Raw genomic sequence first — 19,253 nt, 5'->3', positions numbered from 1 at the left:
GGAAAATGTGTTGTGGTTCCTTAAAAAAATAATTACTGCATGATCCCATAATTCCAGTTCTGGGCATTACCCAAAAGAATTGAAAGCTAGGACACAAAGAGATGGTTGTACATCACTATTATAGCAGCTGTATTCACAATAGTTAAAAGGTGAAAGCAACCCAAGTGTCCATCAACAGATGAGTGGATAACCAAGTGGGGTCTATACATGTAATGGAATATTATTCAGCCTTAAAAAGCTAGGAAATCTTGTTCCATGCTACAAAATGGATGAACCTTGAAGACTTTATGTGAAGCAAAATAAACCAGTCACAAAGGAATACTGTATTATTCCATTTATATGAGATATCTAGAATAGTCTCATTCATAAAGTCAGAAAATAGAATGGGGGATTCCATGGGCCTGGGCGGGAAGGGGAGTTAGTATTTCTTTAAATATATTTTATTGATTATGCTATTACAGTTGTCCCATTTCCCTCCCTTCGCTCCCCTCCACCCTGCACACACTCTCCCACCCACATTCCCCACTTTACTTCATGTCCATGTGTCACAAGTTCTTTAGCTTCTACATTTCCCATACTATTCTTGCCCTCCCCCTGTCTATTTTCTACCTACTGTCTATGCTACTTACTCTCTGTACCTTTTCCCTCCTCTCTCCCCTTCCCACTCCCCTGTTGCTAACCCTCCATGTGATGGGAGTTAGTGTTAATGGGATGGGACAGTTTCACCCTGGGAAGACGGAATCGTTCTGAAAACGGATGATGGTGATGGTGCATGAGACATGAATCTACTTAGTGCTACTGAATGTTACACTGAAAAATGGTTAAAATGGCAGATTATGCATATTTCACCATACATTTTTAAATGTTTTAGGGATTCTAAAAGAAGAAACAAAGTCACTACTATGCAGATGTTGTTATTGTTCATAAACACTGCTCTCCTGAAGCCAGCACTTCCTACTAAGCCCAGGCGCTCTTGTTACCTGTGGTTTCTGAATGGGGATGCTTCAGAGACTATATGTGAAATTATGCATCATTTTTCTGAGGGAGAATACACAAGCTTCTATTATGCCAGCAATTTTCAACTGGTGTGCTGCAAGAATCTTTAAAACATGCAATACTTGACAATTTAGTCAGGGGTACTGACCTCTTTTCCCTTAGGTTGTCAAATAAAAAATGACTATAGCCAACAAACAATACAACATCAGTTGTCTGGTGTGAATGAATAAAAATTTTTGGTGTGCTGCATAATTTTAGTAACTGGTTAACATGTGCCATGAGAGGAAAAAGCTTGAAATTGTTGCATTAGACTGTCAGAGGGGTCTGTGACCCACAAAACCATACGAGCCATTCTGAGTGGACCCTCCTATACTGTTCATCTCATACCCCCAACCCCTTGCCCCAGCAGCTATGCAGGAATGCACAAGCTATGACCGACTACCTATCAGTAATGCACTTGGTCTTTATTTCCTACCCATCTCATTCCCACCTTCCTCATCCCCCTCTCCCCACCCCAACACCACTTTTTCTTTCATTCACTCAGGTAATTTAACTATGATGTGAAGTATATTCTTATATCTTCATTGATTTCATTGGACAAGGTTTAATTTTTTAAGACATGCAAGGCTCTGTAACCAACCAAACTTCAGGGGTTTTTCTATTACACTTTGTTTTGTTACCAGTAGACTGTCTAGAGTGCTGGGGAGGCTCCCCCATTGGCCAAGATGGTGGCAAGAGGACCTTCTTACACTGAGCTTGTGGAAAGCTAGAAATGTCAATGCATAGGGACTGAGCTCCTAAAAAGCTAGCAAGATAATGGATAGGTAAAAAGCCCCTCCGCCACTGGTACCAGATTGGGGGTTGGACCAAGGGAAGGGAGGCACATGCACTATAGAAGTCGAAATGACACAGAGGGAGGTACTAGACCAGAGATGCCTGTGAGTCCAGGTTGGGGAAAGAAGGGATCTGTTGGGAGGTTGACCCACCTTAAGTATGCAAAAGTTTGGGAAGTTGATTTGTCATTTTGAGTAAGTACCTGGTCTGTCCATACCCAGGCTAATATAATGAATGCCATGGGAACAAAGCTCTCCTGGTTGCTCATTACTTCTATTGGCACAGTGCACCTGCCTACTCTCTCCATGTGGCCTTAGCACCCATGTGGCCCATGGCCTCCAGGGTGGAGTCTTTCTGTCTTGCTTACCTGGTGATGCACTTGCTGGTACATTCACATGCTCTCTCCTGAGACTATGCAGCCTTGCAGCCCTAGCAGCTGCATGGTCCATGGTTGTGAGGGCTCTACATGCAAGCTCCATGAGAGACCCTGAAATGAATGGCATCCAAGAACAACCTAAGCTACCTGGATGGGGATTGTGACCACTTTGCTACTGTCTGTGAGCTCCAAAGGATGGCACTTTAAATTGGAGCAGGAACTCTGGACACTGGCTTTTGTCTTGGTCTTGCTGAGGTTGGCTTTGAGATAGGGGCCTGCCATTCTCCCAGGTTGCACAGCACCTGAATAAAACTTTCCTTCCTTTTGTACCAACATCTTCCTCATGAGTGTTTTTTTTTGGCAACAGACAGCTGAATCTCTGTTTTTTTTTCATTGACTTACAATTTCTTGGATGATAACATTAAACAGGTCCAGCTCTACCTCAGGGATTGGAACTCAGAAAGCCTAGATTTGTAACCATGAACAATGTTCAACTAAAAATTCTTGCAGGTTTTATACCTTGCATTTAATGTGGACTAAATTTTAACAAAAGGAGACCCCTACTGAGTCCCAGGGTCTGCTTGGGGGATGGTGAGGATTCTTGGGTTACGCTTGGGATGATAACAGAGAGGGACCTCTCAGATGGCACTTCAACTTTAGAGATATCTAGGTACTGAAAACTGTTGACAGCTTAATTTTCATCCAAATCCACTCTGAGACTTTTCTTTTTAATAAAATGCTTTATTGCCACTTTTAAAGAAATGCACTATTAGGTACTTGCATAAAATATCAAAAAGCATTTATAATCGTTGTTTCGACTCTTCCTTTCTGGTCATGGAAAGTGGGTCAAAAAGAACTGCTGAAACAAAGCATGACAGAAATGCACTTGTGCCAGGCATCACGAAGAGGAAAGAGGTCTGCTGCTGGTTTCTTGTACACATGAGGTGATGGTTAGTAGTCATCGTAATTGACGCTGGCTCCATGCCGAAAGCTGTCTGGGCTCCGGGGACCAATGGCAGCATCTTCATCATAGTGCCGGTGGTGGTAATCATAGTAGTCGTGTCCGTTGCGATCTCTGTTTAGCCAATAGGTAACATCATCTTCAAATTTCTGGAGGAGAAGAGAGAAATCCATAGAGAGAGGGTTTAAGGACACACACTCCTGACCACATTTTACCTCTGGCTTTCTTGGTGGTGTTTTTTCTTCAATGATTAACACCTCTCCCTAAGAATGAATCCTTCTTATAGTATTCCTGTGCTCAGAGGTCATTCCAGCTGGCTACAGAAGACTGATAATACATTTTCCCCAAAGGAGTGCACATCCATACCCATGAAAACTTCTATCATATGAAAGCTTCTAAATGTATCCCACATGTCAACATTTTTCTCTTTGGTAAATAAAATGGACATCTGCCTTACACAGTAACAACTTGGCCTGACCCCTGGCACCCTACACATCTTCCTGTGGTACACACAAGTCAAATCTTCCTGTCCCATTCTGGTGCCAGGCCCATTCCAGTGCACATACTGGATGTTTAATAAATGTTGGCTGAATTAGATTAGTCACAGTACTGTGGAAGCACAGTACAGCCACAGGGCAGGTTATTTGGGGTACTCCTGATGGTGACTCCTTTATGCCTGTGGAGTTGCTTAGAGCATGCACAGGTGCCTTATTCATTCCACAGGCACTGATTCAATGGACACAGCATATCAGGCCCCAAGCTGGGCTCTGGAGGGCCACCCAACACAAGTGAGACTTTCTATGCCTTCAGGAAGCCTACAGTACCTGAGACACATGTGAAAACAGACAGTTGCAGTTAATAAAAATAAAAGGGAAGAAGTACTGTAAATGAGTGAGAGATGAAGAATAACATTCAGGTTTATAGTATGGGAAACAGGTCTTTGCTATTAATCCATTTTTAAAGGAGAAACTAGGTTTTTGTTGGTGGTGAAGGTGCATGATGAATCTGGATTAAACTTGCACCTGTTGATGCTCAGGACTTGGTGAGAAATTTAGTGTAAGGGCAAAAAAACAAAGCAGACAAAGATAGCCTGGGGAGGTTGGAGTGTGTTTAGAAGTTTGGGCTTGGGGCCAGTTTTTCTCAGAGTGTGGCCAGTGTACCACTGCTTCCAAGTCTCGGGGATGCTATAACATGCAGATTCTCAGGCACCACTGCACACCCCCTGGACAGAATTCCTGGCGGTGAGGTCTCAGGAATCTATTTTTATTTTCCTAAGACTTCCAGTGAACACTGATAATTGAGAACTCCTTGAGGCTGGAAGCCTGGCCTTACCCACAGTGGAGTCTCGGTGGCCATCCTCTCTGGGTGAGCAGTGGGCCGACAGTGCTAGGCTGATGAGCAGGACTCAATGTCTGTCTCCATCTACTTAGCCTGGGGCACCTTCAGAGCCCTCCCCAGCCTCTGCCTCGGAAAGGAGGACAGTGGCCTGCCTCCCAATATTGCATCTTTTTCCACAGGGAAATAACTCTTGGTCTTTGATTTTTCTCATTTTAGAATAATCTTGTTTGAAGTTTGCCTTGAAATATATTTTTTCACTAAAATTTTAAAATGTTTTATGACTACAGAAAAAATGCAGGCTCATATTTTAAAATCTGTATGTAGGAGGGGGACAAAGAAAAAAATCATAATTTCATTGCTAAAGATAGCCACTATTGACATTAAGATTGATTTCCTTCTAGAGTTTTCTGTGCATATCTAGTCATTACAATCTCCCTTGATCCTCCTTTATTCTGGTTTTGTTATCAGACATTATTTTAGCCATTTTCCCATGTTGAACCCTTTTTTAACATTGATTTTTTGTTGTTGTTGACACTATTACAGATGTCCCCCATTTTCCTCCCTTTGCCCACTTCCACCCAGCCCTTAGCTCCCTTCTCTGGCCTTCACTACATCGTTGTCTGTGTCTATGAGTTCTTTGGCTAATCCTTTCAACTTCTTTCATCCAGCCCACCCACCTCCACCCCTTTGAGATCTATCAGTCTCTTCCATGTCCATGCCTCTGTTTTTATTTTATTCATCAGTTATTTTGTTCATTAGATTCCACATATAAGTGAGATCATATGGTATTTACCTTTCTCTAACTGGTTCATTTCACTTAGCATAATAATCTCTAGGTCCATCCATGCTTTGCAAAGGGTAAGAGTTCCGTCTGTTTTACAGCTGCCTAGTATTCCATTGTGTAAATCTACCACAGCTTTTTAATCTATTCATCTACTGATGGGCACATGGGCTGTTTCTAGACTTTGGCTATTGTATATAATGCTGCTTTGAATGTAGGGGTGCATTTATTCTTCTGATTGTTGCTTCAGGATTCTTAGGGTATGTTCCCAGAAATGGGATTGCTGGGTCAAAAGGCAGTTCCATTATTAATTTTTTGAGTAAACTCCATACTATTTTATACAGTGACTACACCAATCTGTATTCATACAAAGAGTGCACAGGGTTCCCTTCTCTCAACAGCCTTGCCATCACTTGTTGTTTGTGGATTTATTGATAGTAGCCATTTTGGCAGGTGTGAGGAGATACCTCATTGAAGTTTTAATTTGCATCTCTCTGATGATTAGTGACCCACACCTTTATGATCAATTAATATTTGGCAAAGGAGGGAAGAGCATACAATGGAGTAAAAACAATCTCTTCAATAAATGGTGTTGGGAAAATTGGACAGGTACATGCAAATAAATGAAACTAAACCACCAACTTACACCATGCACAACAATAAACTCAAAATGAACAAGAGACTTAATTGTAAGTCTTGAAACCATAAAAATCTTGAAGAAAACATAGGCAGTAAGATCTCAAACATTTCACATAGCAATATTTTTGCCAATATACCTCCTAGGGCAAGGGAAACAAAGGAAAAAATAAACAATTGGGACTATATTAAACTAAAAAGCTTTTGCACAGTGAAATAAACCACAAATAAAATGAAAAAGGAACCCACTGTATGGGAGAACATATTTGCCAATGATACATATGATAAGATTTAATTTAATTTATAAAATATATAAAGAACTCATACAACTCAACACCAAGAAGACAAACAATCGAATTTAAAAATGGGCAAAGGACCTGACCAGACATTTCTCCGAAGAGGACATACAGAGGGCCCATAGACATATGAAAAAATGCCCATGTTGAACTCTTAATACCCATTTTCATGAACTGCAAATACTGATAATCAAAGAAATGCAAAGTGCTAAAAGATGAAATGCAAAGTGCCAGAGCATTTTCATGTATCAAATAACAAATTTTCATGTATCAAATAATGTTTCACTTAAACATTTTTAAGTTTTCAGTGAGAAGACCAGATGCTGCTGGGGATGTGAGAAAATGGTGCGCTCACACATGACTTACAAGAGGGACTTCCGCCAAGATGGAGGTTTAGCTGGATGTGCCTGCCTCCTCACACAACCAAGTTTAGGGACAACTAAATATTAGCATCACAAAACACAACCAGAACACGGAAAACTGAACTTTTCGGAAGTCCGCTAACAACAAATTCTTCAGCCTGACTGGTAAGGGGAGAAACCGGCGTCGGGTGAGGACTTACAAAGGAGGGCTCGGTCGGACCGGGCGCGGAATCCAGACGTGCGAATCCAGTCGCGCGGGTTCCAAACCCAGGATTGGACCTAGTGAGCCACCGAGCAGCCCACCGGGGGAGCGACACAGTGGGGAGGCGGTGGCAGCGAGTTGTCTGTGGTTGCCTGGTTGCGCGCGAGTGAGGGAGTGTGAGTGGTTGGACCGGCGGCGATAGACGGCGGCCGCGGCGGCGATAGCGGGCGCCGCCATTTCCCCGCTCTGACCACGCCCCCACATACAGCGTCACAACCCAGCGACCTGGGACTCCAAGGCGCCGCTTGTCCCACTTAAAGGGCCAGAACAGACCAAAAATGTCGCAGGCAGAACTCAAAGCCCCAGAGATAAATCTAAATGACGAAGAAATAGCAAAACTCTCAGACGCACAGTTTAAAACACTGGTCATCACCTTCCTCTCAGATTTGGTGGATTACAGCCACAAATTAGAGAAACATATGGAGGCTAAATTAAGGGAAATGAATGGAATTCTACACATGACTTACAAGAATGTGCAGTTTGGCACTGCTTAACGACCCCGAAATGTAATTCTACCTCTGCCCCAGCAACTCTTCAGGGCAGAGTGCATAGTAAGTGAGAAACAAACTACACACACAGATGCAAATAATAGCACCTGCCTTTTGGGTTGTTGTGAATGGCAAGTTAATTCATATATAAGAACTACAGTCACTCCTGGTGCAGAGTTTGGCTGTAAGTTTTTAGCTATTTGCACAACAAAAATTATATTTGAATTGCAAAACGTTAATCTGGGGAACAACTGATATATCCAATGGCTGAGAATGAGGAGGATGTTACCACAGGGCTGCAGGCCTGCCTTTTGTGCAACCATTTAAAATGGTCTCTTTAGGTCCCCAGCCCATTTTACGACTGCATTGCTTATTGTTCTTGAGTTGTAAGAGTTCTTGACATATTTTGGATGTCAGCCCCTTATCAGAGTTATTGTTTGCGAATATCATTTTCCATTTGGTTGGTTGCCTTTTTGTTTGGTTGATTTCCTTTGCTGTGCAAAAGCTTCTTAGTTTGATGTAGTCCCATTCATTAAGTTTGTTTTTGTTTCCCAATAAATTTAATCTTAAAAATAATGTCTCTAAAGAGTTTAATTGTTTTGACCTATTGCAGTTATTTGTATACACCCTTGATTCACAATATGAATCATGAGCCCATTTGGAAAAACACTTCCTCTGCCCTCCTTGGAGATGCTGCCCTTCTTCCACCCCTGGCTGGGGTGGTGGCTTGATGCTCTCCACTCTAAGCCTCACACACTGTGCTCCTCTTGATCCCCACGCAGCCCTGTCAGTTACTCTGCCGAATTCTGTGCAGCAGGGTCCCTCACCCTGGTCCTCAATTGGGAGGCTGAGATTACAAAAAAGTTACAAAAGACTTTTCCCTGTAATTTGGTGAATATGTCCACTCACATTATCTGGACACATGAACTGAACCATGTTCTGCAAAGGCATTGATAAATTATCCCCTAAACATCTGCAAAGACCCATTTCTCATTAAAAGTCAGTTTTCATCTCTTTCCACTGTCTTCATGGGTCTTTGCACTGATCTTGTTTCTGACATTTTTTGATGTAAAGCTGAAAATGTTTGGGGGAGGTTGTGAATTATTTTAAGAACACTCATGCAAAACTGTTAAAATTGTTCCTAAAAAAATCAGATCTTCAGTGAATCTAAGCTGCAGCCAATTTGGGCAGTGACCTTTCTGGAATTCTGTTTCCCAAACACATTGGAAGGGATTCCCTTTCGGATCCATGTGATGGAAAATTCCAGCTGCTGTCCTTATACTGATGGTCATGTGACCCAAAGCCTGGATCGCTCTTGGTATACAGTGGGGGCTTGCACTTTTGGAGCAAATAACGAAGCCTAATTTTTTGTGCCCTGTTTTGCCAAGCTATACCCCTGTCTCCTCGCTACCCTCATCATCACACACACACTGTCCGGCAGGAAGCCAGCCCCAGTAGGAGAGAACACTCACCGCCTCGTCGAAGCCCATGTAGAGGAACTGCTGGTACCACTGCTGGACCTCGGGTCGTGTCCGGTCCCACAGCTGCCGTCTCTGGCGCTTCAGGCTGCCTAAGAAGTCTTTGGCTCCGCTCTCATCAACAGCCACGTCAGTTTTCTTTGGAGCAGGTGCTGAAATGAATAATTCCCACCCGCAAATTCCTTTTCTTTTCTTGTTGAGGTGAATCACTATTATACATCCCATCCAGTGCCACATGGGCGGGACAATTTTGACTCAGCTTCATTTGTACATGGGGTCCTTGTTAGCAGGCTCTCCTGTTACAGCTATGTAAAAGGGCACGGGCTGACCTTCAACTTGTCAGGCCCAGGGTAGACATGAAATTCAGCGCATCATCTCCAGCCATTCATCCCTCTCAGACCCTAGGCCTCATGCAGGGGTGGGTGGCTTACACCCCAGGCTCTGTATTCAACAAATGACAGGCTGTCTAGTGTCACCCTGGTGCATATGCAGTGTACATGCAAACAAGAGAGCACTGTGCTTGCTTAGGAAACTAAGCAAGGGCTCAATGATGAGCCCTGAGGGGACTGGACCAGGCCCAGCCTCACAGTACAGCAAGTGCTCAGGGAAGATCCCTAGGACACACGGTGCTGCCTTGGGCCACCATCTGGGGGCCTCACAGATCACCGGTGAGTAGACTGAGGCTGGAAGTGTCCTGATGTTTGCTTTAACATGCTTCCTCTGATCAGTCTCCCTGTGTGGTCTCAACTATTTGAAAGGTAGCACCTTGGCAGGACGTGCCCAGGGAAGGCAGCTGTGCCACTGGGCCTGTCCCCGCTGTCTGGCTCTGAGCCCGCCCCTCATCTGTAAAACTGGACTGATCGTCCCTGTCTCCGCATTACTCTGAAGGCTGTACAGGGTAATGGAAGTGCCTTATGTGTTCAGTGCCATGGAGATAAACATGAGGGGGTTTGTTTTTTAGTCTTGGCTTATCTGTCTACTTTCCTCAGGGCCTGATGCACTCTTTGGCATACAGTAGGTATTCCATATGTATTTCTTGGCTTGACCTGAATAAAAGTTGAGGCTGTGCACCTAGGACTTATGTTTATCCTGGTGGTTTCCTCTCCAGCTCCACCTTTGTCAGTCTGGCCCTGCAAGACATTCTGTCACCAGGTTGTCCCCTGGGAAGATGGCTGGTGGCCCAGCATGGGAAGGAAGCACTCCAAGGAGCCTCAGAGACTGCAGAGGGACCAGGGCCTCATGAGCAGCTGGAAATGCTGGGAAAGATGCCCCAGGAGCCGCATGGTCCTGACAGGGCCTGCCTGTGCTCAGCGCCTGGCTCCCTGAGGGGCGACTGGGAAGCATGTGAGTAAGAGCTGGAGACCTTGTCAGGGGCCGAGTTGAACCTACTAGAGTTCCTGCTAACTCAGAGAGACAAGAATAAGTGATTAAATGTCCATATAAGAAATGTGACCACACAATTTCTAAGGGACAGTTAACTTCTTAATTTTACAGGTAAAGATGAAAATTTCAAGAGGGGAAGTGGCCTTCATGAGACCATACCACTGGTCTGATGACAGTGGGCTCCCAGACTGTCCCATTTCTGTGACACTTTCCTGCTGTCTACCACATTTATCTTAGGAGTATTTTCCACAGCAGGTGTTAGTAACAAAATGTTTTTCTGTTTAACCCTCCCCACAGTAGCTAACTGGATATGGACTGCCATACAATACAAGACATGCACACCCACCAACTGAGCTTTTCTGGGCTCCAGAGGATACGCTCTAAGTTTAGACATGTGCATTTAATTAATACGGCAGCTCTGCTTCTTTTATTCCTGCGTCCACACTGACCACATTCAGAAAACAAGCCTTCACACATTTACTGGCAATACTATTTATCTAATAAAATGTCACAGCACACACCCACAAAATAAGCCCTTTGTATCTGCCAACCTTTAAGGACTAAATCTACGACGGCTGCCCAGGGACACAACTGCAGTGAGCATGTCCGACACCGCCATCTCACTTTAACCCTGTGGCACATGCAACGGCCACCCGTGTAGGATGCATTTACCTTCACGTTTCTGAAGCATCTGCTTGAGTTTATTTCCATTTATGGCACCTAAAGGAATGAAAATAGAAGTCAGGTTTAGAGTTGAACTGTACTCTTAATTTCTCAAATGCCAAAATCAGTTGGAAAAAAACACTGTGTGCCTCCACTGTGATTTGGCAACTTGATAGTATTATAGTGTTTAAGGCTTGTGTAAGCCCTGCTGTCCAGAAAAAGCAGTTCAGGCTGCCCGTGACTCAGACTGGTGACAATCACCATGGCTGACCATGAGCATTCTGATATGAGCTAGTCCCTGGGAAAAGTGACGTGTTTTTTCAGACCTTCTGTCTTATTATGAGGGCCAGCCATCTGTCATATGTACCTTCCTACAGGCCTTATCTTTTCATGGTATAGTGGGGTGGACGTACCCCCCTCACCCAGTTCATGTCCACCTGAAACCTCTGAATATGAATTTACTTGGAGATAGGGTGTTTGCAGACACATGTAGTTAAAGCTCTTGAGGTGCTATCACACTGAACTTGGGTGGGCTCTAAATCCAGTCACTAATGTCCTTATAAGAAGAGGAAAGGACAGAGAGGGTAGTTGTTGGAAGATGAGGTCAGGCAGAAATGGGAGTAGTTCTCCAAAATTCAGCCCAGTTTGTAGCATGTTCTGACCACCTTATAATCAGGTATACCTTGCACTATTTGCTATTTTTAAAAGAATTTTAAAGTATATTTTATTGATTATGCTGTTATAGTTTTCCCAATTTTTTCCTTTTGCCCCCCTCTGCCCAGTACCCTCTTCCCTCCAGCAATCCCCCCCTTAGTTCATGTCCATGGGTCATGCATGTAAGTTCTTTGGCTTCTTCATTTCCTACACTATTCTTAACATCCCCTGTCTATTTTGTTCCTTCCAATTATGCTTCTTAATCCCTGCACAATTTCTCCCTTTCTCCCTGTCACTGCTCCCAGCTGGTAAGTCTCCAAATTATCCCCATAACTATGATTTTGTTCCTGTTCTGGTAGTTTGATTACTTTGTTTTGTTTTATTTTTTTAGATTCAGTTGTTGATAGTTGTGAGTTTGTTGTCATTTTAATGTTCATAGTTTTGATCTTCTTTTTCTTAAGTAAGTCCCTTTAACATTTCATGTAATAATGACTTGGTGATGATGAACTCCCTTAGCTTTACCTTGTCTGGGAAGCACTTTATCTGCCCTCCCATTCTAAATGATAGCTTTGCTGGATAGAGTAATCTTGGTTGTAGGTCCTTGCTTTTCATCACTTTGAATACTTCTTGTTTGCAAAGTTTCTTTTGAGAAATCAGCTGACAGTCTTATGGGAACTCCTTTGTAGGTAACTCTCTGCTTTTCTCTCACTGCTTTTAAGATTCTCTCTTTATCTTTAACCCTTGGCATTTTAATTATGATGTATCTTGGCATGGTCCTGTTTCGATCCAACTTGATTGGGACTCTCTGTGCTTCCTGGACTTGCGTATCTATTTCTTTCACCAAATTAGGAAAGTTTTATTTCATTTCTTTCAAACATATTTCCAGTTTCTTGCTCTTTCTCTTCTCCTTCTGACATCCCTATGATGTGAATGTTGGACATCTTGAGGTTGTCCCAGAGGCTGATTATACTACCCTCATTTTCTTTTTTCTTCTTGTTTTGATTAGTTGTTTTTTGCTTTCTTTTTTTAAAGATTTTATTTATTTATCTTTAGAGGGGAAGGGAAGGAGAGAAGGAGAGAAATATCAATGTGTGGTTGCCTCTCGTGGGCCCCCTGCTGGGAACTGGCCAGCAACCCAGGCATGTGCCCTGACTGGGAATCAAACTGAGATCCTTTGATTCACAGGCCCGTGCTCAATCCACTGAGCTACACCAGTCAGGGCTGTTTTTTGCTTTCTTGTGTTCCAAATCATTGATTTGATTCTCAGCTTCCACTCTGCTGTTGTTTGCCTGTAAATTGTTCTTTATTTCATTTAGTGAATTCTTCATTTCTGACTGGATCTTTTTGATGTTGCTGTGGTCCTCAGGAAGTTCCTTGAGCATGCTCACAACCAGTGTTTTGAACTCTGCATCTGAAAGATCACTTAGCTCCATTTTGTTTAGCTCTTCTTCTGGAGTTTTGATCTGTTCTTTCATTTGGGCCATGTTTCTTTGTTTCCTCATTTTGGCAGCCTCCCTGTGTTTGTTTCTGTGTATTAGGTAGAGCTGCTTTAACTCCATATCTTGGTAGTGTGCCCTAATGTAGTAGGTGTCCTGTAGAGTACAGTGGCACAGCCTCCCCTATCACCCAAGCTGAATATTCGAGGTGCACCCTCTGTGTGAGCTGAGTATACCTTCCTCTTGTAGTTGAGGCTTAGCTGCTGTTGGCAGATCAATGGGAGGAATTTATCCAGGCCAGTCAGCTGCAGGGACTGGCTATGACAATGGACCACCAAACTCTGCTGCCTTCAGAGGTTGAAGGAGGATCAGCTGTGCAGGAGTAAGGTGGTGGTGCTGTGAAGTAGTCTATAGGTGTCCACTGGGTGTGTTGGCTCTGAGGCTTCTTGGGTGGTGCAGGCAAAAGTCAGCCCCCACCTGTTTTGTCCATGGCTTCCCTGCACGAGCTATAAAGCAATCTGAGACAGCTGCTACTTGTGCTGGGATTGGAGATTCCCAGGCAAAGCCAAGCTGTGAAGCTAATCTGGCTGCTGCTAGTGCCAGGTCTGGGAGTCACTAAGGCCAGCTATTACTTGTTTGATAGGATTTAGGAACTTTTGAAGCATAAATCAAGACCAGCCATTCATATGGAAAAGCAGCTTGGGTGGCCTGTAATTTGGGTGGGGTAGAGTCCCTGGGGATCTACAAGGGGGTTCAAACCCTGTTAGCCAGGTTGATGGATTCTCAAATATGGTGTCAACCTGCCAACTCCATGGCTCTGTGGGGGGAGGGCTCAGAAAAGGGACAATGGCCTCTGTTCGCACTGATGCCAGACATGTCAGCCTCTCCCAGTATGCCTCCAGTGCCCTTCAAGCTGCCACTCCAGTGCTGTAGTTCAGAGGGAGTGAGCCTGGGTAGGTGAGTCTGTGTATGGGTTCTTTAAGAGGAACTGCATGAGACCCCAGAAGTTTCTTCCATGACTCAATCCCTACTGGTTTTTGCAGCCAGAAGTTGTGGAGACTTATCTTCCTGCCACTGGAATCCTGTGCTTGGGGGCCTGATATGGGGCTGGACCTGCTTGCTCCTGAGATATTCCTCCCAAACTTTTATTCACCAGATGTGGTAAGAGACCAGCCCATTCCCTGTCTGTGCCCCTCCTACCGGTCTTGATGGCTGTGGTTTCTTTAATTCCATAGTTGTCAGACTTCTTTCTATTCAACTTGATTTCTGATGGTTCTGTGTGATGGTTGTGCTATATTTTGGTTGTAATTTTAATGTGGTTGTGCTAAGAAGCAGGCCATGTCTGTCTAGGCCAACATTTGACCAGAAGCCTCACTATTATTTTTGTTCACTTCTAAAACTGTCTTTATTCAGCCCAATCATTTCAGTGGAAAATAACACGTGTAGCCTGACAGAATATCCTGCTCCATGTGTGATCTGGTTTGAGGACCATCAACACCACTGATCCTTAATTGCCACATATAAGTATAAGGCCTGTCAAAGCCCCTGGGCAAAAGCTGAGCCTTGTAGGTACTGAGCCAGGTGTCTTCGGGGCTAAGGGGCTAGTCTGGACTCAGATGGACAGGCACTGAGACGGTGGTGCCTACTTTCTTGAGCAGGTACTTAACCTCCCTCTTTACATGGATAGACCCCAAACATGTGTTTCTATCTGAAAAGGCACAGTTTTCTGGGAAAAGAAGCCATAGCTTTTGTCAGACTCTCGAAAGTGTCTGGGATCTAAATAAGATTAATAGCCTCTGCTTAAACAATTTACTAGGTAGCTGAGGGGGAAAAAAACCCCACATTTGTAGGGGAAGGTCACAAATTGGATGCCCACAGCTGAACTTTTCCTACAGATGTATTTTATTGGCATGCCAGTGCTTACAAAATCTGAATTTGAACACCTCTGGGCCCACGTCACTCAGCACACCCTGTGGTCCATAAACAGCCAGTTCTAATTAGCCCTCTGTAAGCATATGAATTTGAGTGATACCCAACTGCCTTTAGAGTAGGTATCCCAGCTGGGGAGCCCAGTTTGGGAAGACTCTTTAGAGACCACACTGAAGGAATGCAGTGCAGGTGGTGACACTCTCATGTCTGGGTGTCTGCTGGGCAGTGGGCTCAGAGAGTAGCACAGTGTGTGGCAGCCTATGGAAGAATTTAGTGGTTTTCATTGTGTATGATCTCATCAGTCTGCAATGATGTGATTTAAAAAGCAACCGTGGCCCTGGCTAGGTATCTCAGTTGGTTAGAGCATTGTCCCAATACACTGAATTTGTGAGCTCAATCCCTATTCAGGGCACAAACAAGAACTAAACAGTGACTGCATAAATAAGTGAAACAACAAATCACTCAATCTCTTGCTCTCTCTCTTTCTGTCTCTAAAATCAACTAAAACAAAAAATTTGCAATTTTAGGCTGCATTAATAACAGGGTAGCATCTTGCAGGAAGGAAGTAATTTGTTCTGTCTCTGTTTTGTCACTACTCTGATCAGGCCACCCCTCTACTATTTGGTTCAGTTCACAACATCTGACTTTCAGAATGTCACAGGATAATTAGAGCTTTGGTCAGAGGAGAGAGTCCAGAGAAGACAAGGGCACAAATATGTGTTTTATGAGAAAACAGTAAAAGAATTTAGTTGTTTAACGTAGAGAAAGAAAACTTCTGGGAGAAAAGCTATGGCTCTAAGGGGCCACAGGGCTATAGATTAGGATATGAAGGAAGATTTCCAACACCTGGGCAGCCACACAAAATTGGTACAGGTTGTGCCAAGAGGTTTCACATCAGAAGTTGCTGGAGGCTTCTAAGCATAAATAAGCAGAGATGAGCACTTGATGAGGCTACTATAGACAGGATTATTTAGAGGGCATGGCCCTACTCTTAAAGGCTATACTTTCCTTCCAAGAGTCAATGAAGAAATCAATGAAAACATTTCCCAAAGCAGACAGGGATGTTCCTTGGCACTAATATTAGCATTCATTACTATCTTAACATTCATTGATCTCCAACAACTCACTCAGAGTAAGTCCCTCCATCTGAAATGTGATCTGATGTTGAAACAGACATTCAGTTTAAGCATTTGTGATGAGGCTGCAATTTCTTGCAGCAAATGTGTCACCACTGCTCCAGATTTGAAACCTCACCAATTCTAAGAAATACAACTGCATGTATAAACCCTAAATTGTGAATTGTCACTGTTGCCACTGTACCAAATACCACACACTGAACTATGTGGACCAAAAAGGGGCCCATACTAAGCCTAACGAGCTTGGTAAGCATGGTGTCCTTACAAATTCAGAGACTGAAAGTAACCACATATTATGGTCTGAAATGAAAACTTTCTAACTAAAAGTGAGTTATGTCGGGTGGTCATGTCCTAGGCAGGTATCTTCCCTGACAAAGGTCAATCTGTACCTTAACGGAGCCTGTCTGTTGTCTTTTTGCATCTACAAGAACATACCTTTGGAATGGCAGGGCAATTTCCTTCTTTCCAGACCCCTCACTGCACCAGAGCAGAGACCACAAAACCCCTTGTTGTTATTGTTATTGTGTTAACTGTTAACTACCCTAGATGTAAAAATGTGAAGGAGCAATGTGTCCATTTATTTGGTTTACTTTTTATCCAATTCCAGATATTTCCCAGCTTTACTTTTTCCCGCTTTCCAAATCTATCACCAGTGGATTTCATGTAACCCTCTTACATCTCCTCCTTTGATTGTGTTGTATAAAATAAGTTGCAAAACTACCACTTTTTGGAGCATTTTCTCAATCTGTGGAGATTTTGCTCCATGGCGATTGTCATCAGTTTGGCTTAAATAAACTCATATTAATTCTCTACACATTTGGACATTTTTTTATGTTGGCAACTATAAATATTAACACATATGATTGAACACTGCACTAAATTTGTTTGAAGAAAAAAAAGACAAGTAAATAACTGTGATTTTTTTCTGTAGTACAGATTTTTTGTTTTTAACTCCAACACCATCAGTTACTATTTCTACACTTGACAAGATGCACTTTTCAATTGATCAGATCTGCTTATCTGGTATAGATCTCCAGGTGGGTTCAGAATTGCAAGATGCCCCTTTGATTTATTACTTGATTAAGAAGGGCAATGATTTTTTTCCCATTAAATGTTTTTGGATGTCATAAAGTGCCACCTTTGGGATTCTACATAGATATACTGATATTCATTTTAAGTCATAAGAACTTTCACATTATAGCTCGATGATGATACTGTAATATTTAATTGACTCCTTTCACTATGTTCTTGGTATGAATGAAATAAAGTTCAAGCCCTGAAAAGAAATAACTTATAGCCAATGCTCACTCTCTTTTTTGGAATGTGCTTCTTAAAATGGAAGGAACAAAGGATATGAGATAGATAAATCCTGCCCTTGGAAATTACTGATCAGCCTCCCTGTGGTTTGTCATTTAGAACTGCAATAACCTTCCCCACCTGAACAGGTCCCCTGCTGTTCTAAGGACCCCGGCTCCAAACTCAGGGCTCCTTCCTCCACTGCATCAGGAGCTTGGCTTTCTACACCTGCTTTGAATAAGTAAAATACAGAGACTGAGCAAGCAAGGGAATCTTCTTTTCCATCAGACAGTGTCCAGCTACTTTGCAGTGGGAAAAACACCAGCTTCATTTCACCAGCAAGTCACTGCATGCCTTCCAGCTCCTGCTCTCTTAGCAGTGGGTCTGGGTCATAGTACCTGCCCCTCTGAGTTGTGAGCCTCAGAGGCACTATGAATTCCTGGGGCCACTGGTGAACCATGCAGGACCACACAGGAAGGTACTGTTATCCACACAAAACATGCTATTTCAGATTGCCTTTCTTAAGACGGGGTCTGTGGACTCCCAGAGTTTAGATTGTCTGCACACTCACCAAATTGCTTCATTTTGGGCATATGTGTGTGTGTGTGTGCACATCATTACAGAGACCGTTTCTTTGGGAATTTTCAACCTATTCACTGAGGGCTCCATGAAGTACAGAAGGTAAAGATTTCTCGTTTCAGAGCAGTTTCCCTGTATGGGATGTGAGGCCTGCCCATAGCTTTGCTACCTGGACTTCACCCAGCTGGGAAGTGCCTGGAAGAGAATCTCCGGGATGATGTATTTTTGGATCCCCTGTCTGGGGTCTGAGAATGGGGCTGGGAAGAGGCATATGTGCCCCACCGAATTCGAGCTGCTGTTACCCCTTCCCGCATTACTTAGTCCTGAAACACTTCTTGCTCCTTTTTCGGACCTCCCACCCTCATTTCCCCCAAGGTTGTCAAACATATCTGAGACCCTGCCCTTGATCCTGGTACTCTGTTAGCTTGCTCAAGCGCATTATTTGCTACTCCTGCAAGCGCAAAACCGCTATCACCCTTGGTCCTTGCCAGAACTCAAAATGGGTCCCTAGGTCCCCACTCCAGCACCGATCTGCCTCCCCTGCCCCCCGACATTCCCCCCGCTTACTTGGACCCAGGCACAGCACCAGGAACAGCGCCAGAACGGTCAAGGCCAGGACGGTGGGCCGCGTGGAGGAGGAGTTGGCCATGGCTGCACCCAGCAGGCAGGAGAGGAACGCGCACCACTAGCCGCTGTGCAGAACTGGCGTGCTGGAGAGAGGGGCGCAGGCAGGCCGGTGTTGCCTGCGTCCCTGCCTGGGCGGGGCCGGCCGGGCGGGCGCGGTGCCAGTGGTCCGAGGGCCAAGCACTTCTGAGACCCGCTCTCTGGCCAGGGATGCTTGGGATGCATGCACCACTGAAGACCACCGGGGGCATTGGGGCTGGTGAGGACCAGCGGGGGACCAGCGGGGTTCCAGCTGTCCAGGGATGGGCTGACACCTTCCAGGAGGGAAAGGGCGATGCCCCAGGAAAGGGTAGGAGGCGGACTGCTGACCCCAGCCCAGGTCTTCCCCTTCCCCATCATATCCCTCTCCTCCTAGCCCAGTGTGATGGCTGCTCACGTTGTTCTGGTCACTAATACTTCGCCGCCTTCCCATCGTGCATTGGCCTATAAAGAGGCCTCTGGAATTTCCTTAATTCCCCAAGCAGCACTTAAAGATGCTTTTGGCAAGCTGTGTTTTGGTATATTTTGAAAGACTCCACAGTCTGGGTTTAACTGCCAACCAGGAAAACATTTCATCCCAAACTACTGGAATAGAAAGCCTTTCAGAAACCAGGAACTGAGGGGGCTCTGTAGGTGGTCCCAGAACAAAAGTGTCCCACTGTGTGCTTTGAAATGAGGCCCAGTGCCAGGACTGACCAGATATGGA

The 19,253-nt window shown here is 44.2% G+C and overlaps 1 protein-coding gene across 1 annotated transcript; it reads right to left on the bottom strand.

Moving 5' to 3' along the window:
• Nucleotides 1-2,932: 2,932 nt before the first annotated feature.
• ECRG4 (ECRG4 augurin precursor) lies at nt 2,933-18,591 on the bottom strand. Its single transcript, XM_037166285.2, has 4 exons — nt 18,452-18,591; nt 10,864-10,911; nt 8,803-8,960; nt 2,933-3,316 (listed from the first exon to the last, which is right to left on the bottom strand). The coding sequence occupies exons 1-4, from the start codon at nt 18,531-18,533 to the stop codon at nt 3,158-3,160; spliced, it is 447 nt and encodes a 148-aa protein (XP_037022180.1). The 5' UTR covers nt 18,534-18,591; the 3' UTR covers nt 2,933-3,157.
• Nucleotides 18,592-19,253: the final 662 nt, after the last annotated feature.

The sequence above is a fragment of the Artibeus jamaicensis genome, unplaced genomic scaffold, assembly GCF_021234435.1.
Source record: "Artibeus jamaicensis isolate MK-2021 breed Jamaican fruit bat unplaced genomic scaffold, CSHL_Jam_final contig_384, whole genome shotgun sequence".
Taxonomy (NCBI): domain Eukaryota; kingdom Metazoa; phylum Chordata; class Mammalia; order Chiroptera; family Phyllostomidae; genus Artibeus; species Artibeus jamaicensis.
The sequence above is the reverse complement of the archived record's forward strand: the minus strand, read 5'-3'. Positions and strand labels throughout refer to the sequence as shown.